Raw genomic sequence first — 27,772 nt, 5'->3', positions numbered from 1 at the left:
TATTTATTTACAAAGTTTTTATTATGAATATTTATTGAGATTTTCACAAACCACATCTTCAATCTGCTTGTGTACTACTTTTTCCTCTAAGAAGTCCCACAAAGTTATAAAAAATAAAAATTTATAAATACACATTGAGAATTATGCATTTTTATATAACAGACAGGTCAGTGTTTCAAGTTGTCTAATCCTTTCCCTGTCTCCCCTCAGAACAAAATTTTAAGAGTATAGCCTCTGAAATCTCAACAGCAGAAAGAGCAACCCTTTTCCAAACCCTGCCTCTAACTCAGCACAACTGCACGCAACAGGCGCTTACTTTGGATAATAACAACACATGGAAACTGCAGAAACACTGACTGGGACGACACCTCCCAAGAGCAGTGAGAACAGCAAGCTGGGAGTGGCCATGGCTTGAATGTGGGGCTGTGTTTATCAACTCATCAGGCCAAGAATCTCAAAGAACTGAATCACAAACCCTGAGAAGCACACATAGGCCAGTCTAACTGCTTTGATCTAGGAGAGTTTCAGGTTACCAACCTGAAAAACTCCTATTTAATCCAGTTGGGGAATTCAATTCTTTTTTTTTTTTTTTACTAATGTCCGCCCCGCTTAGTTCCTGAGAAGCAGCTCTTTCCTTCTAAGCAAAATGACAGTACACTGAGGCCAGAGGAACACGGAGCCTGCTGTCAAGTCCCCAAGTGTTTCAAGTTTCCAAATTCACCAAGGGAATGGAAGATTAAGAGATGGGCTGGGCACCGTGGTTCACGACTATAATCCCAGCACTTTGGGAAGCCGAGGCAGGCAGATCACTGGAGGCCAGGAGTTCAAGACCAGCCTGGGCAACACAGCAAAATCCCATCTTTACTAAAAATACAAAAAAAAAAAAAATTAGCCAGGCCTGGTGGCAAGCACCTATAATCTAGCTACTCTGGATGCTGAGGCAAGAGAATCACTGCAACCTGGGAAGTGGAGGTTGCAGTGAGCCAAGATAGCACCACTGCACTCCAGCCTGGGCAACACAGTGAGACCCTGTCTCAAAAAAAAAAAAAGGATAGTTGAACTGTGGAAGCCAAAGGGGTATACTGAAGTTAAATATGGACTAAGGATTCTAATTTGGGGATCGGCTTATTCATCCAGTGTTCACTTCCAGGTGTCGTTGCATTTTTCTTCCTTGGATTTAGTTTTAAAAGCTCTGCCTTAGGAGACCAGAAAGGGTATTAGCATGCCTAGCACCTTCCTTAAAAATGTGTTTTCTGGTTTATAGGTACATTAAGAATAATGCTGTTCTCCCCACAGGAATACAAAGCGGTTGGACAAACTCAGACGGGCTTGTTGGAGAACCCCTCAGCTTGGCTCATTCCAGCCCCTTCATTAGCCTTCCAGCCAACCGGCCAGGTTTCTCAGCTTTCAGAACACAAGATGAGGCCCAGCCCTCAACATCACACTCACCCCACCAAACCCTTTCCTATTGTTAACTTTATTCCTATTGTTTTTCTGAAATGGAGTCTTGCTCTGTCGCCCAGGCTGGAGTACAGTGGCACGATCTTGGCTCACCGAAACCTGGGTTCAAGTGATTCTCCAGACTCAGCCTTCCAAGTAGCTGGGATTACAGGCACCTGCTACCACACTCGGCCAATTTTTGCATTTTTAGTAGAGAGGGGGGGTTTTACTATGTCGGCCAGGTTGGTCTCGAACTCCTGACCCTGTGATCCACCTGCCTCAGTCTCCCAAAGTGCTGGGATCAGAGGCGTGAGCCACGGCACCTGGCCCTCTTTCCTACTGTTTAAACCCCATGGCTCCTCTATCAAGTCCCAGCATAATACAGCTGACGCTCTAGGCTCTTGTGAGAGAAAAATCTCTTCTTCCAGAAGGGGCAACACTTGGCAGTTCCCAAGCACACATTCCTCAGAGGAGCAATAAATGGTAACTCTCTCAGGAGTAGAGTGCTGCCTGCTTAAGGGAGCTGTCATCAAATGCTGAGTGGAGGACAGATGCAACCCTGACATGTCGCTCTCCTTCACAGTGACGAATCTGCTCAAGACTCCTGATTCCAGCTGGCTCTGGATCAAAGCTGTGCTGTGTGGGCCTCCTGTTTCCAACACAGTGAGGGCGTGCACAGTCACTTTCCATCAGCTCAATGGAGCACTTGGAGCCCAGATGAGGAGAGAAACAAGAATGAAGTTCTGGGATGAGACAGTGGTGCCACAAATTGTCAGTCAATACATGGGATCCAGATATCCTGAAATACATGCTGGACAAACAGTCTTCTTCATAATAAGCACAGCAGCAAAGAGCCCTTTCTTTCCTGTCACTTTTCACTGGTCATCCCTGGTCTCCCGAGTTTCAAAGAAATCAAATCCTGTGATAATGAACAGTCACTGGATGCTGCTATGCCCCAGTGCATGGCTTGGTTGACTGAGAAAGTCTCTGGCTGGGTGCGGTGGCTCACGCCTGTAATCCCAGCACTTTGGGAGGCAAAGGCAGTGAATCACTTGAAGTCAGGAGTTCAAGACCAGCCTGGCCAACATGGCGAAATCCCATCTCTCTAAAAATACAAAAATTAGCCAGGTGTGGTGGCTCACACCTGTAATCTCAGCACTTTGGGAGGCCAAGGCAGGTGGATCACTTGAGGTCAAGAGGTCAAGACCAGCCTGGCTAACATGGTGAAACCCCATCTCTACTAAAAATACAAAAATTAGTCGGGCGTGGTGGTGTACGCCTGTAATCCCAGCTACTCAGGAGGCTGAGGCAGGAGACTTGCTTGAATCTGGGAGGCGGAGGCTACAGTGAGCTGAGATGGCGCCACTGCACTCCAGCCTGGGTGACAAGAGTGAAACTCCATCTCCAAAAAAAACGTCACATTATTCTGTTCATATCTTCCTCAACCCAAACATCCAGTGAAAACAGGTCATCTTAACAGACAGTTTGCCATAAAAATCATGTCCAATCACACCCTGCAGCCTCGGCTCAGTCTTGAGGAGGTAGATCATCCTTTCTTCTTCCCTCGAGTGGCTTTAACTCCCTGGGGGGCAGGGTGGAATTTGCGCCCCTATACAAGCCAGGTTTCTTTCTCAGCTTAGGAGAGGGACCTAGAAAGAAGAGGAAACATGGAGCCTCCTGGTGGGGGCCCTGTCTGCTCTCCTTCTAGGGGAAAACAGCTCCAGCACTGTAAGGGTTAGTCCTTAGCCTGCAGGATACTCAACCACTAAGGAACAAGAGCTGTGTATGGGAGCCACGTAAGGACTAGAAAAGGGAGACTATTCCTTCTCACCAGAGTGGCTCTCCCCAAGGCTCAACCCCACTGAGGAGCCTCTTTTCCACCAAGGAGCAGAGAAGACCACCTCGGTGGGATAGAGAAGGCTCCCTGGACCCCAGCCTCCAACTCACTTCTTCCTGCGGATCTTGGGCTTCTTCACGGGCCGCAGATAAGGGTTATCGATGATGTTTTCCTCCCCATTCCGGCTTCCTGACAAGGAGGGGTTCTGCTGCAGGACAGAGGTGTTCTCCTTCTCAGCTCCAGAATCCTCCTTTGAGCAAAAGCCGAAATAAAAAACAACACCAACAGCATAAGGAAAGAGATGATGCCCATAACTGGAATGACTGCTAGCAGCCTTTCACTGAGAAGTCAGGACCTGGGAAGCAACTTCTTTCCAGCGTTCCTATCTCTGCCCCTGATGAAGTGAGGACCAGGCAGGGGCTGGCTACAAAGGAAAGGCAAGACTAACAGCCTTGACCCAGGAGAGCACACAACAGAGTCGAGTCTTGAACCTCTGGAGAAGGCAGGGACAGGGGTTAGAAGGAACAGAGACCTGGGAGGGACAGGAATCAAATTCAGATGCTTCAGGGAGGATGCCCAGCCTGGTGGGGAGATGAAGAGGAAAGTGGCCCTGGATGCCCCTGCAGGAGACTGGGAGATACGGGATCAGAACAAATCATTCGCATAGGGAATGATGCAGGAGATCAGGAGCTAGCCTACATCAGAACAGACTTCTCCCTCGAATTCTCAAATTTCTGGTACCTGCAGCATGCTACCAATGATCACATTCCTGCATTGGCCAGAAACTTCAAGAGCCCTGAGGGTTCTACTAACAGAAGCAGAGCCTGCGGGTACCAGCACATGCACATCATCGGTCATGCCTATCTGCAACATACAAGGCAGGGTTTTTGTTTGTTTGTTTTTTTGGTGAGACAGAGTCTCACTCTGTCACCCAGGCTGGAGTGCAATGGCATAATCTCAGCTCATTGCAACCTCCCCCTCCTGGGTTCAAGCAATTCTCTGCCTCAGCCTCCTGAGTAGCTGGAATTACAGGCATGTGCCGTGATGCCTGGCTGATTTTTCTATTTTTAGTAGAGCCAGGGTTTCACCATCTTGGCCAGGCTGGTCTTGAACGCATGACCTCGTGATCCACCTGCCTCAGCCTCCCAAAGTGCTGGGATTGCAGGCATGAGCCAGCGGGCCTGGCCTGGGTTTTTGAGACAGTCTCCTGTTGTCACCCAGGCTGGAGTCAGTGGCACAATCTTGGCTTACTGCTGCCTCTGCCTCCTGGGTTCAAGCGATTCTCCTGCCTCAGCCTCCAGAGTAGCCGGGATTCCAATCAAGTGCCATGATGCCTGGCTAATATTTTTTTTTTTGAGATGGAATCTCGCTCTGTCTCCAGGCTGGAGTGCAGTGGCGCAATCTTGGCTTACCGCAACCTCCAACTCCCTGATTCAAGCTATCCTTCCGTCTCAGCCTCTCGAGTAGCTGTGATTATAGGCGCCCCACCTTGGCCAGCTAATTTTTGTATTTTTATTAGAGATGGGGTTTTACCATGTTGGCCAGGATGGTCTCGATCTCCTGACCTAGTGATCTGCCCACCTCGGCTTCCCAAAGTCTTGGAATTACAGGTGTCAGCCACCGCGCCTGGCCTAATTTTTGTATTTTAGTAGAGATGGGGTTTTACCAGTTGGCCAAGCTGGTCTCCAACTGCTCTGGGAGGATTAGTGATTAGTTCTCCTTTCCTTAGTCACACGCGCCTCCATTTTCCATGTTTGGTCAGGTTGCGCCCCCTGGTGATGGGTCAAGGGGAAGAAGTTCTTCCAGGGGGAAGAAGTCACTGAGATTCCTGTTCTGCAACTTGAGGCTAAAGAGACCCTCACTGACCTGAAGCAGGAGAGGCTGCTGTCAAAACAGGTGAGGACACTGTGACTGGATGGCATGAAATGAACAGCAGCTTCCCCCCACAGGACAGCTGGCCTAGGGCATGGACACCAGTCTCAGGCTTAATGAGCTGGAAGAAACCAGATCACGGCCAGGTTCCCCTGCGTGACCTCTCACTGTCCTAGCAACTGTTCTCTTCAAAGACTCAGTTTCATCCACCCAGCATCAGGGGCTGTGTGCTTTCTCTTTCCAGCACCCAATCCAGTGGGACCACATGGTGACCTAGAGCCACTGGGGCCTTCCGGAGACTCTTGAAAGCAAGTGCCGCTGGACCAACCTAGCTCAGGCCAGACCAGGCTCCTGAAAAAAGGTGTCTACAACCAGACCTCCCTTGGGTATTTGGCGTCCAACCTTTCTAGAGTTCCTAATGGCGCGACTGAGCAGTATCTCCCTCCTCCGTCCACCCCATCATTTCTCTATAGTAGACAGCCTATGTTCAAAGTTATTGGAAGTTGCCGGGCATGGTGGCTCACGCCTGTAACCCCAGCACTTTGGGAGGCAATCACTCTGCTTGGGCCCACCACTGCCTCTTGCCTAGGCTTGAACCCGGGAGGCAGAGGTTGCAGTGAGCCAAGATCACGCCATTGCACTCCAGCCTGGGCAAAAAGAGTGAAAACTCCATCTCAAAAATAAAAGAAAAAGTTAGTGGAAGTTCACTTCAGTTGTGCCTTCAGTGTTTTCTGAGATACAGATGGAGGTAATTCAGAAGGGTGCTGAAAACCCTCGCCTCAAGACTCCCTCCATTCAGCCCACCATGGCTGGCAAGAGCAGGACAACAGCTTCCCTTCTCCCAAGCAGGCTTCACAGAAACACCCCTGTCAGGGACAGGCAGCATTGAGATGGGGAGGAGTGGGGAGTCAGGAAAATAAAAAGTAGGCTGGGCGTGGTGGCTCATGCCTGTAATCCCTGCACTTTGGGATGCTGAGGCAGGCAGATCACCTGAGGTCAGGAGTTCGAGACCAGCCAGGCCAACATAGTGAAACCCTGCCTCTACTAAAAATAGAAAAAAAATTAGCCAGGTGTGGTGGCGGGCACCTGTAATCCCATCTAGTTGGGAGGCTGAGGCAAGAGTCACTTGAACCTGGGAGCCGGAGGTTGCAGTGAACCGAGATTGCACCACTGTCCTCCAGCCTGGGTGACAGAGCAGATCTCCATGTCAAAAAAAAAAAAAAAGTCAAACTGACCCAGAGATTTGCAAAAAAGGTAGGAGTAAAACGGTTTATCAAGAGCTCCCTGAATGGCCTGTGAGCTCTAGCAAGCCCCACACCCTCTGTGGTGACTGCATCCAGTCTCCCAGCTTTCAGTGCCATGTCCACGCCAGTGCTCCCTAGAATACATCTCCAGCTCTCACCTCTCCCAACTTCCAGGCTCAAGCAGCCAACTGCTCACTCAGCATCTCTACTGGGATGTCAGGGAGGCAGCTCTGACTGTAGGCACCTAAGTCTGAATTAGGGACCTTCCCCGGTGTGTTCTCTTCCCCGGCTCTTCTCAGCCCCTCCCATCACAGGTAATGGCAACTCCATCCTTCTAATGGTGCAAGTCACAAACTCTGTGGTCATTCTTGCTTGTTTTCTTTCTTTTCTTTTTAAACAGTGTCTCACTATGCTGCCCGAAACTGGACTCAAATTCCTGGGCTCAATCTTCCTGCCTCAGTTTCCCAAGTGACTGGGACAACAGGATGCACCACACCTGGCACACTTCCTTTCTTTTGCTGACATCCCACGCCCAGTCTGTTAGGACATTCTCTTGGACTTACCTTCAAAATATAGGCAGGTACTGACCACTTCCACCACCTTGGTGGTAACCACTCTGCTTGGGCCCACCACTGCCTCTCACCTAGGCTACAGTGACAGCTTCCTGACTGATCTCTCTAGTCTGTTCTTACCAAACCATCAGAGTGATGCTTTAAGAAGCTCAGAAACATCCCTCCTCTGCTCCACACCCTCCCACAACTCCCATCTCACTTAGTTAAAAGCCAGACCTTATAACAGCCTACAAGGCCCTACCCCATCTGACCCTCCCTCCCTCAAGCTACTCACTATTCCACAGGGTCTCTGCACTGCCCATTCCCTCTGCCGGAACATTCTTCCCCAGATATCCACATGGCTCAATCCTTCACCCATTTCAAGCCCCTGCTCACCTATCCCATTCTCAGTAACACCTACTCCAAGTGCCCCACTTAAAACTGAAGGCTCCTCCTCACCCTGAATCTTCCCTTACTATTTCTCCCCCTACAGCACTTTCATCTCTGATATATTATGTAATGAGTTATTCATATTTCATGTTTACTGTCATTCTCCCACAGCCAAACATAGGCTCCTAAAAGGCAGAGGTTTTCTTTGTTTTTCTTACTGCTTTATCCCAAGCAGCCAGAACAGTATCTGGCACATACTAGGTGCTAAATAAACACTGGTTGAGTGAGTGACTGGTATATTTTTCATAAAAGAGTAAAAGCGCCAGGCGTGGTAGCGTGTGTCTGCAGTCCCAGCTACTCGGGAGGCTGAGGTGGGAGGATTGCTTGAGCCCAGGAGTTCTGGGCTATAGTGCACTATGCCAATCAGGTGTCTGCACTAAGTTCAGCATCAATATGGTGACCTCCCGGGAGCAGGAGACCACCAGGTTGCCTAAGGAGGGGTGAACTGGCCCAGGTTGGAAATGGAGCAGGTCAAAACTCCCATGCTGATCAGTAGTGGGATCACAGCTGTGAACAGCCACTGCACTCCAGCCTGGGCAACATAGCGGAGTAAAAGTTTAGCCAGGCACAGTGGCTCACACCTGTAATCCCAGCACTTTGGGAGGCCAAGGTGAGTGGATCACAAGGTCAGGAGTTCAAGACTGGCCTGGCCAAGATGGTGAAACCCCATCTCTGCTAAAAATACAAAAATTAGCCAGGCATAGTGGTAGGCACCTGTAATCCCAGCTAGGTACACTGAGGCAGAGAATTGCTTAAACCCAGGAGTTGGAAGTTGCAGTGAGCCAAGATTGTGCTGCTGCTCTCCAGCCTGGGTGACAGAGTGAGACTCCTTCACACACACACACACACACACACACACACACACACACACAAAATATTCAGGATACACTCCAGAGAAAGAAAAGAAAAAATTAAAAAAAAAAAATGTAAAAGTTTAAATATCTGGGTTGGCTGAAGAAAGCAACTGGTTCAAATATGTGAGAAAACAATCTATTATATGTGAATTTAAAATGAATAGCTCCTTTATGTTCAAGTACATGGAGAAACTAGAACCAGGGTAAATAAAGAACTACCTAACAACAGACCTTGAGAGGTGCACTGTCATCAAAGACAAAAGAATAACAAAATACCAGTTATTTACTTCGCTATAACAATGTCTGTAAATGCTAAAGACAGAAAACCACCTAAATGTTCACGGGGGACCAGATAAATTAAATGGTTACATCCATATAATGGAAGATAAAGCAGCTGTGAGGAATGGTGCAGCTCCTCCCTGACAGACATGGAAGGACTGCCAAGATACAGCCGGGAAAAAACAAGAAGAGAACAGTGTGTGATCTGCTGTTTCTGTTCAAAATAACAATTAAAAAAATGTCTCTAGAAGGATACACAAGAGGCTGGTGAGACAGTTGCTCTGTGGGAGGGAAAGTGGGTGACAGGGAACAGGATGGGAGGGATTGTCACCATACATCTTTTCACACGCTCTAAATTTTGAAACATATGATTGTATTTCCCAGTCTAACAAAATAACATTAGGTCCAACTGACTGTAGTAAATTGTCACTAGAATCTTTGTCTTGAAGTCTTTTTATTTGTCACAGAAAGGCATATATCCAAATCTCCACCTGCCATCACCACCTGATGTTTAACAAGCATCTCAAACTTAACACGTCTACATTTAAGACACAAACATGAACTCCTAACTTCCCCCACACACCTCTTCCACCCACTGGTTGTTCCTATCTTGGCTGAAGGCAATTCTATCTTTCCTGTCATTCAGGCAAAAAAATCTTACAGCTCTCTCTCTCTTCTCTCATATATCTACTCTATCAACTGGTTCTGCTCTGAAAGTGATCTAGAATCTGACCACATAATCTAGGTGACCACATCTCTCCTATCTTTGCTCCTCCTACCATCTCTCAGTTGACAGTGACAGCACCCTAACTGGTCTCTCCACTTCTGCCTGCCCTCTATAGCCCATCCTCAGCACAGCAACCTGCTGACCCTGTTAGCAAACCTACATCAGATCCCAACCTTCCTCTGCTCAACATCTCCAGTGGCTCCGTCTTACTGAGTAAATGGCAAAGTGTCTACTATAACTTTTAAGACCCTGTAAAGTCCGACTCCCCATGGGCTGTCTCTGACCTCATCCCCTACTGTTCTCCCTCTTGTTCACTCCATCCTGGCCACCCTGATGTCTTTGCTGCTCTTCAATTCAACAGGGAGCTCCAGCCTCAGGGCCTCTGAAGCTGCTGCTCCTGCTGCCTAGAATGGCTCCACTCCCAGACATGTGCCTGCCTTGTTCCCTTCAGGGATTTACTCAAATGTCACCTTCTCAGTCACCCTACCTAATGCTGCACCCCTCCCATCCCCATCCCCATCCCCACTTCCTATCTCCTCATTTATTATTTTTCCTTAGCCCCATGAGGGCAGGGAATTTTGTATATTTTGCTTTCTACTAATTCCCCAGCACCTGAAACTACGCCTGGCCTTGCCAGGCACTCATTCAGTATTTGCTGAATAAATGATTGAATCCCCAGGACACAGATGTGTCTCTAAGCAAGAGATAAGGTCACACCTGGATCATTACGCAAGCCCTCAAGCAGGCCCCTAACATAAAGCCAGAGACCTGAGGTCAATCATGTCTAGGTCCCAGGGTGACAGACTCAGGCAGAATGGGATAGTTGGGGGGATACTCTGAGGTAGGTAGAAGGTGGGACCCACCATGCTGATATGAAGAGCAAGGTTCTCTGTGTCTGTCTGTTCATCCTGCTCCGAGGAATCTGTCTCTTCCATTTGTTGCATCTCCAGCTCAGATGGAAGAAGAGCTGTCAGGTAGGGGATGGTGAAAGGTCTGGCAGCAATCACTGGTGAATTGGAAGAGAGGCATGAGTCCGCTGTCAGGGAGACCTCACAGCTAGCCTAGAGTTCTAGAGTCTCACAACCAATCAGTGAGCAGCACCGAAAGATACTAGCTAACTCGCTCCAAGTACTTACACAGCAGGCCAGGCAATGCCCCATTGGCTTTACACATGTTATCTTTCACCCCTGCTCCCATCCGATTAGATAAGTGCCATTATGCACAGAGAAGTGAAATGACTTTCCCAAGCATGCTGTAAGTGGCAGAATGAGGTTCCAACTCAGGCAAAATATAACTTCAGAATCTACTTTTTGCCAAGTACAACTGAGATAAGATTGAAATGGGATTATAGACAGAATCCTGGCAACACATGAGTTTTGAGATCTTGCACCCAAGGTCAGTTAAACCCCTCTAAGCTTCATTTCCAGAGCAAGAATATTGATTCTTTCGGTCTGAAGGACTCAAGTCCAAAGGCTGGATTTGAGCACTCTGCATATCTGCATGTCCACTGAGCACTCTGGTAAATGAGAGTTCTAGTTCTTCGAAAAAGCAATGAGGATGAGAGGAAGAAGTTGATTTAAAAATAATATTAAGACAGGGCGCGGTGGCTCACGCCTATAATCCCAGCACTTTGGGAGGCCGAGGCAGGTGGATCACGAGGTCAAGAGATCGAGACCATCCTGGTCAACAAGGTGAAACCCCGTCTCTACTAAAAATACAAAAATTAGCTGGGCATGGTGGTGCGCGCCTGTAGTCCCAGCTACTCGGGAGGCTGAGGCAGGAGAATTGCTTGAACCCAGGAGGCGGAGGTTGCGGTGAGCCGAGATTGTGCCATTGCACTCCAGTCTGGGTAACGACAGCGAAACTCAGTCTCAAAAAAAAATAATAATAAATAAATAAATAAATAAATAAATATTAAAAGAAAGAAGACCAGGTGTGGTGGCTTATGCCTATAATCCAAGCACTTTGGGAGACTGAGGCAGGAGGACTGCTTGAGCCCAGGAGTTTGAGACCAGCCTGGGCAATACGGTGAAATTCCATCCCTAGGAAAGATAAAATTAGCTGGGTATAATTGTGCAATGTAGTCCCAGCTACTAGGGAGGCTGAGGTGGGAGGCTCACTGGAGTCCAGGAGGTAGAGGCTGTAGTGAGCTGTGTTTGTGCCACTGTACTCAAGCCTGGGTGACAGAGTGAGATCCTGTCTCAAAACAGAAAAAGAAAAGAAAAAGTCTCTTTGGATACTTCTGTGGTAGAATGGACTGTTAGAAAATACTCTAGAATTGGCTGGGCATGGTGGCTGATACCTATAATCCCAGCATCTTGGGAGGCTGAGGCGGGAAGAACACTTGAGCTCAGGAGTTTAAGACCAGCCTAGCCAATATGGTGAAACCCCAGCTCTACTAAAAATACAAAAAATTAGCCAGGTGTGGTGGTTCATGCCTGTAGCCCTAGCTACTCAGGAGGCTGAGGAAGGAGAATCACTTGAACCTGGGAGGCAGAGGTTGCAGTGAGCAAAGATCATATCACTGCACTTCAGCCTGGATGACACAGCAAGACTCCATCTCAAAAAACTCCACAAAAACTCCAGAATTATTTTTGCTGTGGGTCAGATGTGGGGTCCCACAGTAAGAGCTAGGTTTGAATGCTACCTACTGGCCACGTTCCTTGAGCAAGTGACTTCATTTCTCTTCCCTTATGCCTCACTGAGGGGTTCCCATGAAGGTGGTGATGGTATCAGTTTCCAACTCAGAGGCTCACAAGGGGATTTAATGAGATAATGTATGGGAAGTGATCAGCACAGTATCTGGCACTTAATAACTGGCAGCTGCTGTTATTCCAGAGCCAGGCACACCAGGCATGCCACAGGAGCCTGCTGCAGAATCAATCACCTAAACCAACCTCCCTCACTCACCTTTGTAAAAACTGAGGTCTCTGGAAATGAAATAGCTTGGTCAATGTGGCCAAATAGTGCTGAGATGCAAAGTTAAATGAGACAGGACCTACAAGGAACATCGTGATGGACAACTGGCCCCTGATGCCAATGTTCCTTCTACTATCTGGGCTGCCACTGAGTGTCTCTGATACCTAGGCCTCGGCCACCCTCAAGGCAACTCAATGGACCTCAAGCGGCCAATCCCAACAGAGGCCTTTACTGTTTTGGAGTCATCAGTTAGAGACAGACTTTTTTTTTTTTGAGACAGAGTTTCGCTCTTGTTACCCAGGCTGGAGTGCAATGGCATGATCTCGGCTCACCGCAACCTCCGCCTCCTGGGTTCAGGCAATTCTTCTGCCTCAGCCTCCTGAGTAGCTGGGATTACAGATACGCGGCACCATGCCCAGCTAATTTTTTGTATTTTTAGTAGAGATGGGGTTTCACCATGTTGACCAGGATGGTCTCGATCTCTTGACCTCGTGATCCACCCACCTCGGCCTCTCAAAGTGCTGGGATTACAGGCTTGAGCCACCGCGCCCAGCCGAGACAGACTCTTAAGACGTGGGGAAAGGAGCCAGAAATCTAAGGGACAAACTGTGCCCAAGAGAAGGAAAAAAGCTTATTTGCTTCTTCCTACCATGCTGAGAGAAAGGGAAGACAGTGTGAGTATTTCTACTTTTTTTTTTTGAGATGGAGTCTTACTCTGTTGCCCGGGCTGGAATGCAGTGGTGTGATCTGCAACCTCTGCCTCCAAGGTTCAAGTTATTCTCCTGCCTCAGCCTCCCGAGTAGCTAAGATTACAGGCACCTGTCACTACACCCAGCTAATTTTTAATATTTTTTGTAGAGACGGAGTTTCACCATGTTGGTCAGGCTGGTGGTCTCAAACTCCTGACCTTGTGATTCACTCACCTAGGCCTCCCAAAGTGCTGGGATTACATGTGTGCCACTGCTCCCAGCGGTGTGAGTATTTCAAATGATAAAACAGGGTCCACGCACTGGGGCAACTCTTACGTGGGAATGTGCTGACATCATCTTTGAAAAGACTCTGGGTCTCGCCTGTCTTGGCCATGAAACGGGTGAGTGCCCGCTCCACATCGCGCCTCTGAGATGCAGCCTTTTCCCGCAGGACCTGGTAGTCTGACACGGGCTCACGGTACGTCTACAAAGAGAACAGCAAAGACACTGGGATGATGCTGAAGTATCATTCTGCTATTGTCAGCACCCTGGCTTGCTGTTGCTACGTCCTACTCTCTAAAATGACTTATTAGAGCCAAGATCACCAAAGCACAGTAGAAAGGCAGAAAAACAATGTAACCACATTAATATTTATTTCTAATTAAAAATTAAGAAATGTGCAAATACTTACTGCAGAGATTGTCCTGGGGCCTTCATTCAGCTCCCATGACAGATGGTCTCAGGTCTAAGAGACACATCCTGAACAAAGAATGGGAGTGCCCCCAGGGAACCCCTGATGGGGACCACAGGCTCCATCAGCGTAATACGACCTGGTGTATGGGAATGGCTGTCTGTGGATTTGTGGATTATACTATCCCATCTTCTTAAATCAATCCTCACAATATGGATACACTGTTCCAAAAAGATCCCCTCAATGAAAGAGAGGCTGAAAAATCTTATTATACGTGCAAGTGACCAAGAAAATGGCAGGCTGCCACTCTTCCTCCTAATTATGAGCTTGTTGGCAATCAAGTGAAAATGACTGAGATCAGAATGAGAAATGGACCAAAACATTTTATTATTTTTTGAAGACAGAGCCCTGCTCTGTCACCCAGGCTGGAGTACAGTAGCTTGATCTCGGCTCACTGCAACCTCCGCCTCCTGGATTCAAGCAATTCTCCTGCCTCAGCTTCCTGAGTAGCTGGGACTACAGGTGTGCACCACCACACCTGGCTAATTTTTGTATTTTTTAATAGAAATGGGTTTCACCATATTGGACAGGCTGGTCTTGAACTCCTGACCTTGTGATCTGCCTGCCTCAGCCTCCCAAAGTGCTGGGATTACAAGCATGAACCTCTGTGCCTGGCCGGCATTCTGAGTTTTGAACCACCCTTTCACTAACAGGCTTTCAGGCTGGACTCTGCCACCTGACAGTCGGTAGAAACTGACTCCATACTTTACACCACACACAGCCCCAGTGTGGCTTCATCACTCACCGGAGTTTTGATGTAGGTGTGGGGATCAGGGAACTCAGGAAAATGGCTGGGGATGTGTGGCGGGTGGGGTCGGTTCTGCCCTGCAGTGAGGGCCTTGGGGGTCACTGGCTGATTGGTCACCGGAGCTGCAACAGAGTCACAACTGATTACCCCTCACCCAAGGCCCTCGTTTCTACAGATTACGGTCTCTCCCTAAAGCCTCCTTTACTCAAAGAAAATGCCAGACCTCAGTTTTCTAAACAAGTGGTGTTTTGTATTTCAATCAATAAAAGGTCTTTGACGGCTTAAGGACCTACACCCCTGCAATGCCCAGCCTGCTGGCTGATCTTGATTGACGTTCCCTTTGACAACAACCTTCCCATAAGCCTCTTAGATGGAGGTGGATGGCTATGGCCACAGTAACTACGTAAGACAGCATGCTAAGGAGCTATGAAAGTTACATGGGTTGCTGATTCTCTTTTCAGAGACCTTGGATAACAAAGACAAACAATGAGCTGGGGACAATACGTGTGGAGTTAATCATAACAAGGGGGATTAAAAATGGCACCTTCCACTGCTACCTTGAAAGGGAGCATTAAAAAAAAAAAGCCAACATAAAAAAATTGACTTTAAAGAAAAAATCCAGGCCGGGTGTGGCGGCTCACGCCTGTAATCCCAGCACTTTGGGAGACTGAGGTGGGTGGATCACTTGGGGTCAGGAGTTTGAGACCAGCCTGGCCAACATGATAAAACCCTGTCTCCACTAAAAACATAAAGGTTAGCTGGGTGTGGTGGTGGGCATCTGTAATCCCAGCTACTTGGGAGGCTAAAGCAGGAGAACAGCTTGAACCTGGGAGGCAGAGGTTGCAATCGTGAGCCGAGATTGTGCCACTGCCCTCCAGCCTGGGCCACAGAGTGAGACTCCATCTCAAAAAAAAAAAAAAAAAAAAAGAAAAAATCCAATTAATTTTCTTGGGGTCCTACCAGCCCAAACTGGTTACTCTCTACTCAGCTTATGGCACCCAGTTTTACCTGAACTTTGTCATCAAACTTTGTGTATAGGGCCACATAATAAATGCTTTAGGCTTTGCATGTGGTACAGTCTCTACCACAACTAAATTCTGCCATTAGAGCATGAAAGCAACCACAGATAATAAGTAAATATGGCTGCATTCTGATAAGACTTTATTTACAAAAACAGGAGGCAGGCTGCATTTGACCTATAGGCTACAGTTTACCAACCCTACTCTAAGGAGAACAAGAATCTTCATTTTTCCAAGCAGCATCATTTGCTCTTCTGGGGCTACAGCGATGTCTCAGAGACAGTTTACCTTTTGATGACTGATTTTCACATGCCAATCCCACTAGCCCAAACAAAGATGATATTGCAGGTAGCCCCAAACATTGGAAGAGAGTCCACTACAAGGAAGTAGCTACTAATCCAATCTTTGCCATATTCAATTACTTCATTCCACGATCATTAGTTGATAAATTACTAAGCACCTCAGTTCAAAGTCACTTACGAGCAGTGATGACCATCCTCTGAGACCGTTTTGCATAAGCAGGGAGAGTGTCCACATTGAAACCTAAGAGACAGGAAAACAAGAATCACTGCCAAGACCACCAAATATTGAACACAGAAAGAGGAATAGCATTATGGACAAATGGCTTAAATGCTCAACTCAATGACCTGCAGCCTCAAAAAAGAAGCTCTGGCAGAATTCCCTAACAGGGAGTTATAAGGCCTTTTATATGTGTTCAGAGGAACCTCTCCTGATAACTCTTTCTAGCTCAGAGCAAATCAAGAGAACCCTAAGGGAAAACAAGAACACTTAGCAGACATGCCTGACTCCTAGGGACTCCTCTCTCCAGTGGCATGGAAGAACTGAAAACTGAAGTTGTACTCACCCATCTCAACAAGTGTGACCACAATATCTGATAGTGTGGGCTGGGTCCTGGCTGTGTGCTCACAGTAAGACTTGGCACTTCTCCCAATTTCTGAAATGTCTAAGAGGGGATTAAAGGCATAAAACTTATCCACAGTTCCTCAGAAAGTTAAACATAGAATTACCATATGAGCCAACAATTCCACTCCTAGGTATATACTCGAATGAATTGAAAGCAGGGATTCAAACAGCTAGTACTACACCAACAGTCCTGGCAGCATGATTCACAATAGCCAAAAAGTAGAAATGACACAGTGTCCACTAACAGGTGAATAACAAAATGTGTTGCATACATACAATGAAGTATTACTCAGCCTTAAAAAGGAAGGAAATTCTGGTAATGTTACAGTATAGATAAACTTAGAAAACATTATGCTAGGCCAGGCGGGGTGGCTCACTCCTGTAATCCCAGCACTTTGGGAGGCTGAGGCAGGTGGATCATCTGAGGTCAGGAGTTCGAGACCAACCTGACCAACATGGGGAAACCCCATCTCTACTAAAAATACAAAAATTAGCTGAGTGTAGTGGCAAGGACTTGTAACACCAGCTATTTGGGAGGCTAAGACATGAGAATAGCTTGAACCCAGGAGACGGAGGTTGCAGTGAGCTGAGATCAAGCCATTGCACTCCAGCCTGGGTGACAGAACAAGACTCCAACTCAAAAAATAGAAAAGAAAAGAAAACATTATGCTAAGGCCGGGTGTGGTGGCTCTCACCTATAATCCTAGCACTTGGGGAGGCAGAGGCAGAGGCAGGTGGATCACTTGAGGACAGGAGTTCGAGACCAGCCTGGCCAACATGGTGAAACCCCATCTCTACCAAAAATATAAAAATTTAGCCAGGTGTGGTGGTGCATGCCTGTAATCCCAGCTACTCAGGAGGCTGATGTAGAATTGCTTGAACCCGGCAGACAGAGATTGCAGTGAGCTGAGATCGTGCCACTGCACTTCAGCCTGGGAGACAAAGCAAGACTCCATCTCAAAAAATAAAATAAAATAAAGATTATGCTAAGTGAAATAAGGCAGACAGAAAAGACAAATATAAGATTCAATTTATGTGTGGTAAACAGAGACTGAAAGATTAGAAATTACCAGGGGATGCCAGGAACAGTGGCTCATGCCTGTAATCCCAGCACTTTGAGAGGCTGAGGCAGGTGGATCACATGAGGTCGGGAGTTCAAGACCAGCCTGACCAACATGGAAAAAAACCCCACCTCTACCAACAATACAAAATTAGCTGGCATGGTGGTGCATGCCTGTAATCCCAGCTACTCAGGAGGCTGAGACAGGAGAATAGCTTGAACCCAGGAGGCAGCTGCGGTAAGCTGAAATCGCACCATTGCACTTCAGCCTGGGCAACAAGAGTGAAACTCCATCTCAAAAAAAAAAGTTACCAGGGGATGAAGTGGGAGGGATAATGGGGAGTTACTGTTTATGGGTGCAGTGTGTCTGTTTAGAATGATGAAAAAGTTCTGAAAATAGTGTTGATGGTTGCATAACATTGTGAATGTACTTAATATTACTGAATTGTACACTTAAAAATGGTTAAAATGGGCCGTACACAGTGACTCCCGCCTGTAATCCTAGCACTTTGGGAGGCTGAGGCGGGCGAATCACAAGGTCAGGAGATCGAGACCATCTTGGTCACGGAAAACCCCGCCTCTACTAAAATACAAAAAAATTAGCTGGGTGTAGTGGTGCACACCTGTAGTCCCAGCTACTCAGGAGGCTGAGGCAGGAGAATCACTTGAACCCGGGAGATAGATAGAGGTTGCAGTGAGCAGAGATCGTGCCACTGCACTCCAGCCTGGCGACAGAGCAAGACTCCATCTCAAACAAAAAGATTGTTAAAATGATAAATTTTGTTATGTATATCTCACTGCCACACACACAAAAAGGTCTTACTCTCTGAGGTGCAATTTTTCTTTCTCCTGCCTGAAGCTGAACCTCTATTTAATAGTCATGTTAAAGTCCTTTGGGGAAAAGGGAAAGGTTTCTACGATGGAGTTTTTGAAGCTGGGCTCCGTGAATGAGCGTCCAAGGTGGATGGGAGGCTTCACAAATATTCTGAAACTGTGTTGAATGTTACACACAAAAAAAGCATTTTTGGGGGGAATGTGTCCACAGATTGTACCAAATGCACAAATGGGTCCAAAAGGTAAGGAACTCCTGCTCTAGCAGCCCAGTGGCTCAGAAAACAGAAGACCCACTACCAATTCCCCAGCTACCCTGAGCAAATCACTGATATCAGCCTCTAGACATAATTTTTAAACTCCAAATTCCAAGATTGTTCCCAGAACGGCATTCTTATCTCCTGAGAACGATTAATTCATTCTTTTAGGACAAAGTTCAAAAAGTGGTAGCCTGGGAACCCGATGTAGGCCCCAAAATATTTCCTGAAGTCCACAGGTCAAAACTATTTTCATAATAAAATTAACTCATTATGTGACTTTTTTTTTCTTTAGACATTTGAGTCTTGCTGTCCCCAGGCTGGAGTGCAGTGGCATGATCTCGGCTCACTGCAACCTCCGCCCCCTGTTCAATCGATTCCCCTGCCTCAGCCTCCAGAGTTACAGGACTACAGGCACATGCTGCCACGCCTGGCTAATTTTTTGTATTTTAGTAGAGACAGGGTTTCACCATGGTGGCCAGGATGGTCTCGATCTCCTGACCTCATGATCCCCTGCCTCAGCCTCCCAAAGTGCTGGGATTACAGGGGTGAGCCACCGCGTCCGGCCTATTTGACTTTTTTACTCTCATTGTCTCATGTAGTTTTCGTGAGTCTATATGACTTTTGATGACATCATGGGTCTGATGAATAACAGAGTATGTGATTGTACATTCTTATTTTCAAAATTTGTTTTATTTTCTAATGTGGCAAATACACATATACAAAAGCTACTTGGGGTCCTCAATGTTTATTAATAGAAAAGGATTCTGAGAGCTGGGCATGGTAGCACATGCCTGTAATCCCAGCTATGTGAGAGGCTTGGGCCCAGAAGTTTGAGGCCAGCCTGGGCAACATAGCAAGACCCCATCTCTAAAAGAATAAATAAATATAGTTCTGAGGCTGAAATGTTTGAGATCACTGCTTTAGGGAAACATTTGGTATGTAAAAGTGCCTGACATCAGCTGCAGAGAGCCACCTTGCCCAAGATCACCCTTCCTGGGGTAGCCCACATCAGTGTTTGATCAAATCCTGAGTATAAAGGCAGAGCCCTTTCAGCTTGATGGGCAATAATGCTCCAGGGGTCCTGGCTGAGTTGTCCATTCTTTGTTGGGCCTGCACTGCACTCCACATCTCCCTCTCCCCAAACCTTTCTCCTACTTCCTTTCATAGTTGTTGATCCCTAAGAAACACTGTAAATACTTCCATCCCTCATCAGATCCCATCCCCCAAAAGTTCAAAACAGGGAAATATGTTGTACATGCAGAATAGCCTATGTGAGACAATGTTGGGCTTCTAAATCTCAACACGTTGCTTTTAAAAGCAGCTTTTTGGCCAGGCGCAGTGGCTCATGCCTGTAATCTCAGCACTTTGGGAGTCTAAGGTGGACAGATCACCTGAGGTCAGGAGTTCGAGACCAGCCTGGCCAACATGGTGAAACACCATCTTTACTAAAAATACAAAAATGAGTTGGGCATGGTGGTGCACGCCTGTGATCCCAGCTACTCAGGAGGCTGAGGCAGGAGAACTGCTTGAACCCAGGAGTGGGAGGCTACGGTGAACTGACTGAGATTGTGCCACTGCGCCCCAGCCTGGGCAACAGACTCCGTCTCAAAAAAAAAAAAAAAAAAAAAAGTGGCTTTATCCCTTGTTCTTTGTATTACATAATCTAGCATTTGATTACATAATGTGATGTTATCTATTGCATAAGGAATTAGTCCTGACTCCCCAACAAAAGTCTTTAAGGGCATCCACAACTCACTAAGAGCTTACAATCTCCCCAGCATTGAATGTTTTATATACACATCTCACACTCACAACTCCATGAGGTACAAAGTGTTATCCCATTTCAAAAATGAGGAAATTGAGGTTCAGGAGGTTCAGTGGCTTGCCCAAGCTATTAAGTGACAGAGTGATGATGTACACTCAGGTCTATCTGATTCTGAAGCCTGTAAGTCACTTCATTATGCTCTTCTTTCTTTCTTTCTTTCGTTGTTTTTGGAGATGGAGTCTTGCTCTATTGCCAGGCTGGAGTGCAGTGCCATAATCTCGGCTCACTGCAACCTCCACCTCCCAGATTCAAGTGATTCTCCTGCCTTAGTCTCCTGAGTAGCTGGGATTAAGGCACCCAACTAACACCATGTTCAGCTAATTTTTAATTTTTATTATTTTTTATTAGAGATGAGGTTTCGCCATCTTGGCCAGGCTGGTCTTGAACTCCTGACCTCAGGTGACCCACCTGCCTTGGCCTCCCAAAATGCCGGGATTACAGGTGTGTGCCACCACGCCAGGCCCATTATGCTTTTTTCTTTTTTCAACTTTTTACATTAAAAACATTTTTTTTCTCCCCTCTTAAGAAAAAAGTTGATCTTCTTTTTCTTAAATCCTCTCAAACACGATCGTAAAGCAGGGCACAAAACTGATGCTGGGGTTGATTGGAAAAAGGACTAATGTTTCCACGGACTCACAGCTCTGCAGCATCTCTGTCAATGTTTCCACGGATGCTTTCTCAGCACTCTCAAACCCGGCCTCTGTCAGCAAGGAGCTCACAACCACTTGCAGGGTTCTCCTCCGGGCCAGATGATAGTTATCGGCAGGGTTAGTGGACTGTTTACTTCCCGATCTCTGTGAATCAGCAGCCCAGAGAGATTTTCATCCAGGAGAAGGATGCAATCACAGAGTTCACACATGGTCAGTGGCAAGGCAAAAGTGCTTTTACTAAATACTTTTATTTTAAAAATCGGTGCTTAACGTTTAGATTTACAGATCTTGGCCAACTGAGTAATAATTGAGCACCCAAGGTGCTTTAAATACAGAGACTACTCTTCTGCCTACCTAAAACGTACGGTCCCAATAAGATAAAATAGTAGGACTTTTATCTTCTACTTTAGCATACCATTAGAATATATAGCTGGAGAAACACGCATGATGGGATTGAATAGATCTGTCCCCCCAGAAAAAACAGGATCCCTCTCTTGTGCCCCCCATCTTCACACCATTTCATTGAAAGGGAAATTGAAAACATAATAAGAGGTGACGGCGAGGAGAGAAGAGCAAAAGATAACAGCACGAAAATGTAAGAAAGCTAAATATTTTGAAAAGGGAATCCCTTTCAACTTTGGCCGGCCAATAAGAAAGCGAAAACGGCATTTTCAGACCAATCAGGGGGTATTCCGGGTTCCCAACCCCCAACAGCAAACGAGCCAATCAAGACACAGGTCCGCCAACTCCGGAGGCCGCAGCCAAGTCCCAGGGAGGGGGGTGCGTAAGGCCTGAAAGACCCTCCGCCAATAGGACCTCATGGTGGGGCTGGATTTCTGGGGATTCGCTTGTGGCTCAGTCTAGGGGAAAGCTTCAGAATACCCAAACTCTTTCGGCTCCAGCACGCGCCTCCTGCCCTTACCGTTCCGGAGCCGCCGGCCCCAGCTGTGGCCGCCGCGTCGGCCATCTTGCTCTGGCGTAGTGTGCGCGAGCGCAGGGCGGGATGGGACTTGTAGTCGCGGGGCGGGGCGGGGTGGTATGCGCCCCTCTAGGTTTTGCGAAGCTCGGTGGGTTACTGGACGCCGCCGGTAACCCCGGCTCACGTGACTTTTTTTTTTTTTTTGGCGGGGGTTGGGGTTGGGAGACAGGACAGAGATTCTGTCTCCTAGGCTAGAGGGTGCAATGGCGCGATCTTGGCCCACTGCAACCTCCACCTCACCGGCTCAAGCGATCCTCGCGCCTCAGCCTCCGGAGTAGCTGGGATTACAGGCGGGGACCAACATGCCCAGCTAATTTTTGTATTTTTAGTAGAGACCGGGTTTCTCCATGTTGGCCAGGCTTGTCTAAGATTCCTGGGCTCAAGCAATCCGCGGCCTCGGCCTCCCAAAGTCCTGGGATTACAGGCGTGAGACACCAAGCCTGCCTCACGTGACCTTTTGAGAGCGAAGTGTTCAGGGCCTTCAGTGGCTTGGTTGTGGACAGTGAAAACAAGCTCTCTATTTCACTGAGTTAAAAGAAATCTTTTAATATGAAAATCATTTCTTAAAAAGAGTACACTCCTGGAAGGACCCAGGAGGTCATCTACACCCGCAGGGTTTTATAAACTTGTCTGATTATTGGCAACACCTGACCGTGCCCAGCCAATTCCCAGTGACTTAACTCTCTGGAAGAGGGGCTTGGAATCTTTCTTATTAAGGAGATCCCCAGGTGATTCTCCTGAGTGGTTAATGTTGGGAAACCCTGGAGCATCCAGCCTCATTATATTGTGCTGAGGGCCGCTCAGCCTGTCAATCAATGGCCCGCTTGGAAGTAGAGCCTGGACCACCTAGTCCAAGTCTATGGCTGCATCCTGCTGCCTTCGCGCCCTCGACCCGCAAGTATTTGCAGGGCGAGCCTGTGGCTGTTGGGGGGGGGGTTGTTCCTTGCCGCCTCACTCCCAGGGTGTGGGGTGCCCACGGCTGCCCTTGCTTGTCAGCCCCTCTGGCTGCGCCGTATTCGTTCCCATTTGCAGGTACCTGGAAGGACGAAGACGCTGGGCTTGGATCCTAACACTAGACAGCTATGGGACTTCGGGCACTTGACCTTATCCTCAGTGTGCCTTAGTTTCCTCTTCTGTGAAATCGGGGTAAAAATGAGATGATACACAGAAAGGGTATGTTATGGTGCCTGACGTGTATTAACAGTCAAGAAATCAGCCGGGCGTGGTGGCTCACACCTCTAATCCCAGCACTCTAGTAAGGCCCAGGCGGGTGGATCACCTGAGGTCAGGAGTTCGAGACCAGCCGGCCTGGCCAACATGGTGATGAAGCAGGAGCGGCCTCGAGAAACAGACTTCTCTTCGGCCTAGAGCAAGGCGACATGTTTGTCTAACAGCCAAACTCACCTAAAAAAGAGAAGCTTTGCCTTTATATAGGCTTACAACTCTAGATATTACACGTGAAAGAGTCTTGGGTTTACAGTTTTAGAAATTACATGTGAAAGGGTCTTGGTCGATAGAGGAGGAGTCGGGTGGGGGTTTGATCTTGTTTAAGTAAAAACTGCCTTCCCCATACTATGCCTGCTATCTATAGGAAGGTGATTTAGGAGGCCCCAGTCGGCCAGCCTTTTCTTCTATTGAAATGCAGTGTGGAAGTCAAGGGGAAGGTGATCTTAGATCTTTCCTCAGTGAAACCCGTCTCTACTAAAAATACAAAAAATTAGCCAGGCGTGGTGTTGGGCACCTGTAGTGCCAGCTACTGGGGAGGCTGAGGCAGAAGAATGGCTTTAATCCGGGAGGATTGCAGTGAGTGAGATCGTGCCACTGCACTCCAGCCTGGGCGACAGAGGGATACTTCGTGTCACAAAAAAAAAAAAAAAAAGAAAGAAAGAAAGAAAGAGAAAGAAAAAGAGGCCGGGCGCCATGGCTCACACCTGTAATGCCAACACTTTGAGAGGCCGAGGCGGGCGGGCGGATCACAAGGTCAGGAGTTCAAGACCAGCCTGGCCAACACGGTGAAACCCTGTCTCTTCTAAACATATAAAAATTAGCCGGACGTGGTGGTGGGCATCTGTAGTCCCAGCTACTCTGGAGGCTGAGGCAGGAGAATCGCTTGAACCCGGGAGGCGGAGGTTGCAATAAACCGACATCGCACCACTGCACTCCAGCCTGGGCGACAGAGCGAGACTCCTTCTCAAAAAAAAAAAGAAAGAAAGAAAAAGAAATTGCGCCTCAGGATGTTGTTTACTTCCTGGACAGCACATGGAGTCCCTAACGCCTGGAGGCAGCCGTCTGGGAACCTGCGCTAAGCCGGCCCCACCACCCACACCTGAGCCTCCTTGGCGCCCCGCCCCCTTACATAGGCCGCGTGGGGCGGGGGCTGCGGGCCGGGGTGCGCGGCGCCGGATGAGCCTCCTGGCCTCGCCATGGGTACGCGGCGGGGGGTGGGGCGGGCCGGGGACTGAACCTTGGCTGAGCTGAGCACCAGCCCCTTTGTGTCCTCCGCCCCCTTCCCCACTTCCTGCCCAGCTCGGGATCGGCGGCGAGGCGCGGACTTCGCGTAAACCAGTCGCCCCTGCAGGAGTGGAGACGGGCTCTGTTCGGACGCCCGTGGGAGAGATGCAATCCCCTCCTCGCGGCGGTGGTTGTGACAACCCCACTCCCAAAAGGCAGGCGCCAGAGGCGGCGGGAGAGAGCGTCTGCGGCCCCTATCGGTGCTCCGGAGAGCTCACCTGCCGAGGAGGTAGGCTTGGGGGCTGGAGAAACCGGGGTAGATAGGATGTCAGCTCAGGCTGGAGATCACGCGTTGGGGATCGGAGCTGGCTGGGTTATGGGTTCACCGCGTCCTCATCCCCTCCCTGTTGACACCCAAAGTTTGGCTCACTTTCCGACAGAGTAAGTTCTGCACGGAGTTGGAAGGCAGGGAAACCCCCAAAGGCCACGCAGCCCCTCCAGCTGATCTGGAAGACCCGTGGCTTTATCCGGCTGTTGCTCTTCTCATACCTCAAAGATAGGGTGGGACGCCAGTAGGAGGGTAGACCAGTGTGGAAGGGAGAGTCTGTGGGTGCTCTGGCCAGTGCACCGGGATGAGACTGGAGGGAAGGACCCCCCCGTGGTGTCTGATTGGTACATAGGTGATGGTCTTAGCCTCCTCTGTTTCTTGAAGTGTCAACAATTGGAATAACTGAAGAAACTGGTTGCTGTGACTAAGGGAGCCTTAAGCTACTAATGTGCATTGATTGAACACCTGCTATGTGCCTGGCATTATATGGGATGCTGAGGATACAATGACATTATTGATCCACAGCTAATGTGGATCACAGAACCACGGACGTAAGGTGCCAAGTACACTGGCTGGGGAGGCTTTAGAGAGAAAAGGACATTTGAGTTGGATTCAGAAGGATGAAAAGCATGGAAGTCTTTGGGGGGACTTATTCCATAGAGCCGGAATGAACCGGAGCTGTGGTGTTGGAAACAATTCCTGCTCTCTTTAATCCACTGTCTAGCATGAAGGGAATGAACAGGGTGAATTCCACAAAAGGCAATTTTCTGGGCTAGGTCCCAAGAACCCAGGAATTCCCTTCTGGGTGCAGCTGGGAGGGGGTCTGCCTGGGGGTGACGTGACAGTCCACACAAGCCTGGGTACCTCCTCCCCATCCCTGGACTCTGAGACTATTTCCTCTGACAAGTCCTTGCCCTCTGCCCACCACCTCATTTCTCTCTGGGACCAGACATGGTTGGAGAAGTGGATCTCCCTTTCCTTCCTCACAGATTCTTCCGTCCGTTCAATTCCGGGTCTACTTTGGGAAATGACTGACACACCAACTTGTGAATTCATTCAGCATCTATTTGCTGTGGCCATGCTCCGTCTGCACAGGCTATTCCTGACAGCTGTTGGGGATGTCATGGTAAACAAATCAGTTTCTTCCCCCTGGAACTTAAAACAGAAAGCGTCTCTGATAATTCCAGCAGAGTCCTAGTCTATGCCAGTCCTAGTCTATGCCCTGCCAACTCACTCTCAGGGCGTCGGGTGCCCGTGGCTGCCAGTGATTTTCTCCCTTGCTTGTCAGCCACTCTGGCTGCACCGTATTCTTCCCCATTTAAGGTACCTGGCAGGACTTAGATGCTGGGCTTAGATCCTAACCCTAGGCAGCTGTGGGACTTTGGGCACTTGACCTAATCCTCAGTGTGCCTCAGTTTCCTCTTCCGTAAAACTAGGGGAAAGATGAGATGATACACAGAAAGGGCATGTTACAGTGCCTGACATGTAGTAAGAGTCAAGAAATCGGCCAGGTACAGTGGCTCATGCCTGTAATCCCAGCACTCTGGGAAGCCAAGGTGGGTGGATCACCTGAGGTCAGGAGTTCAAGACCAGCCTGGCCAAAGCCTGGCCAACATGGTAAAATCCCATCTCTACTAAAAATACAAGAAAAATAGCTGGGCGTGGTAGCAAATGCCTGTAATCCCAGCTACTTGGGAGGCTGAGGCAGGAGAATGACTTTAATCCAGGAGGTGGAGGTTGCAGTGAGCGAGATGGCTCCTCCCGGGAGGAACCTTGAACCTCCCCTCCTCCTCCTGGGTTCAAGTGATTCTCCTACCTCAGCCTCCCAAGTAGCTGGGACTACAGGCACCCACCACCACACCCAGCTAATTTTTGTATTTTCAGTAGAGGTGGGGTTTTACCATGTTGGCCAGGCTGGTCTCAAACTCCTGACCTCAGGTGATCCCTGCCTCCCCCGCCGCCCCCGACCTCAGCCTCCCAAAGTGCTGGGATTACAGGAGTGAGCCGCCACGTCTGACTGGGAGGCTTTATTCTTAACCAATAGGATAACCTACCTCATTGACTGATCACATAAAAGGTACACTTGAGCCAGGAACTTAGGAGTTTCCTAAAGGGAGTCTGTGGTCCTGTATCCTGGATGATTTAACTGAGCTTTGATGCTGGTACTGTTTGCAGTGAGCTCAGCAGGCCTGGAATAGGGTTGTGGGAACTGCACAGAGCTGGTATCCTTTCCTGATGGCTGTGTGTGTGTGTGTGTGTTTGCATCTTTCACTCGAAGGGAAAGGGGGAATGTGAATAAACCAGGAGGAATGAACTAAGAGTATATTCAAGAAAGAGCTTCTCAACATGGATGTGATGTGCCAGAATCTGTGGATATGGGAAACCAAGACACCTCTTTCGTTGGGAATTAAGAATAGCAGAGATGCTCACATTCTAGACGTGCATTCAAGCTTGGCGGCTGAGTAAGGAAGATGGCCAAGGAGTGGGTGCAAGCTTAAGATGCTCCCACCTCTCTTTCCCACAGCTCCTGCTTCCAAAGCTGCACCCGTGCATACTGCCCTGTCCCTCCAGACAGGCTGGGATAATGCTGGTGATGCAAGTGAGGCCACAGGACAGTTTCCACACATGCCAGCCCCTTTCCCCCTCCTTTCTGAAACACTTAAATTTCTTACAGGGGCCCTCCCCACAGGTCTGGGGAGGACTTGAGGCAATCCCTCTCTGCCTGCAGTCAAAGCCCTTCATGCATCTGTCTTTGAGAAAGGAGTGTATGTTGGGGGCATGGGTATTGATGCTGGGAGTCAAGGGTGGAAACTGGGTAGAGGGTGGCTGCACTGAGAAAACAGGTAAGCAGGATGTGAACCTTCAGAACTGTAAACCTCCAGGCTGCTCCTCTCCCACGCACCTTCTTCCCTCACTCACTGGTAGGGTGGGGTGCAGCAGAGCCCTTGGCACGCCCTGGCCCCCTGCCCCAGGTACTGGCTAGGCTGAGAACAGGTTGTACTCTTGAAAAACCACAAGAGGAAGTTTGGGGAGGGCTGGGGGTGGGGAAAGTTTTGGGGCCCCTGCCAAGTTTCCCTTACCCTG

At 48.5% G+C, this 27,772-nt stretch overlaps 2 protein-coding genes across 4 annotated transcripts in view; one reads left to right on the top strand and one right to left on the bottom strand.

Annotated features, from left to right (window-relative positions):
• On the bottom strand, positions 1 to 21,915 carry TAF8 (TATA-box binding protein associated factor 8). 2 transcript variants are annotated; one of them, XM_078369150.1, is made up of 11 exons: positions 21,853 to 21,915; positions 20,918 to 21,074; positions 16,246 to 16,344; positions 15,861 to 15,923; positions 14,359 to 14,483; positions 13,199 to 13,346; positions 10,118 to 10,260; positions 8,382 to 8,384; positions 8,129 to 8,223; positions 6,236 to 6,259; positions 3,389 to 3,527 (listed from the first exon to the last, which is right to left on the bottom strand). In XM_078369150.1, the coding sequence occupies exons 1-11, from the start codon at positions 21,895 to 21,897 to the stop codon at positions 3,413 to 3,415; spliced, it is 1,017 nt and encodes a 338-aa protein (XP_078225276.1). In that variant the 5' UTR covers positions 21,898 to 21,915; the 3' UTR covers positions 3,389 to 3,412. The 2 variants fall into 2 exon arrangements, with proteins under 2 accessions (XP_002746583.1, XP_078225276.1); XM_002746537.6 differs by lacking the exons at positions 6,236 to 6,259; positions 8,129 to 8,223; positions 8,382 to 8,384 and adding an exon at positions 1 to 3,089 and having other exon boundaries at positions 3,388 to 3,527.
• Positions 21,916 to 24,457: 2,542 nt separating this feature from the next.
• The window catches only part of CCND3 (cyclin D3), a 110,035-nt gene continuing 106,720 nt past the window's right edge, over positions 24,458 to 27,772 (top strand). For both annotated transcript variants that reach the window (XM_008994423.5, XM_078369153.1), the window contains exon 1: positions 24,458 to 24,649. The gene's annotated coding sequence lies outside the window, so the exon portion shown is untranslated. The remainder of the gene's footprint in view (positions 24,650 to 27,772) is intronic.

Source organism: Callithrix jacchus, chromosome 4 (genome assembly GCF_049354715.1).
Source record: "Callithrix jacchus isolate 240 chromosome 4, calJac240_pri, whole genome shotgun sequence".
Taxonomy (NCBI): domain Eukaryota; kingdom Metazoa; phylum Chordata; class Mammalia; order Primates; family Cebidae; genus Callithrix; species Callithrix jacchus.
The sequence above is the reverse complement of the archived record's forward strand: the minus strand, read 5'-3'. Positions and strand labels throughout refer to the sequence as shown.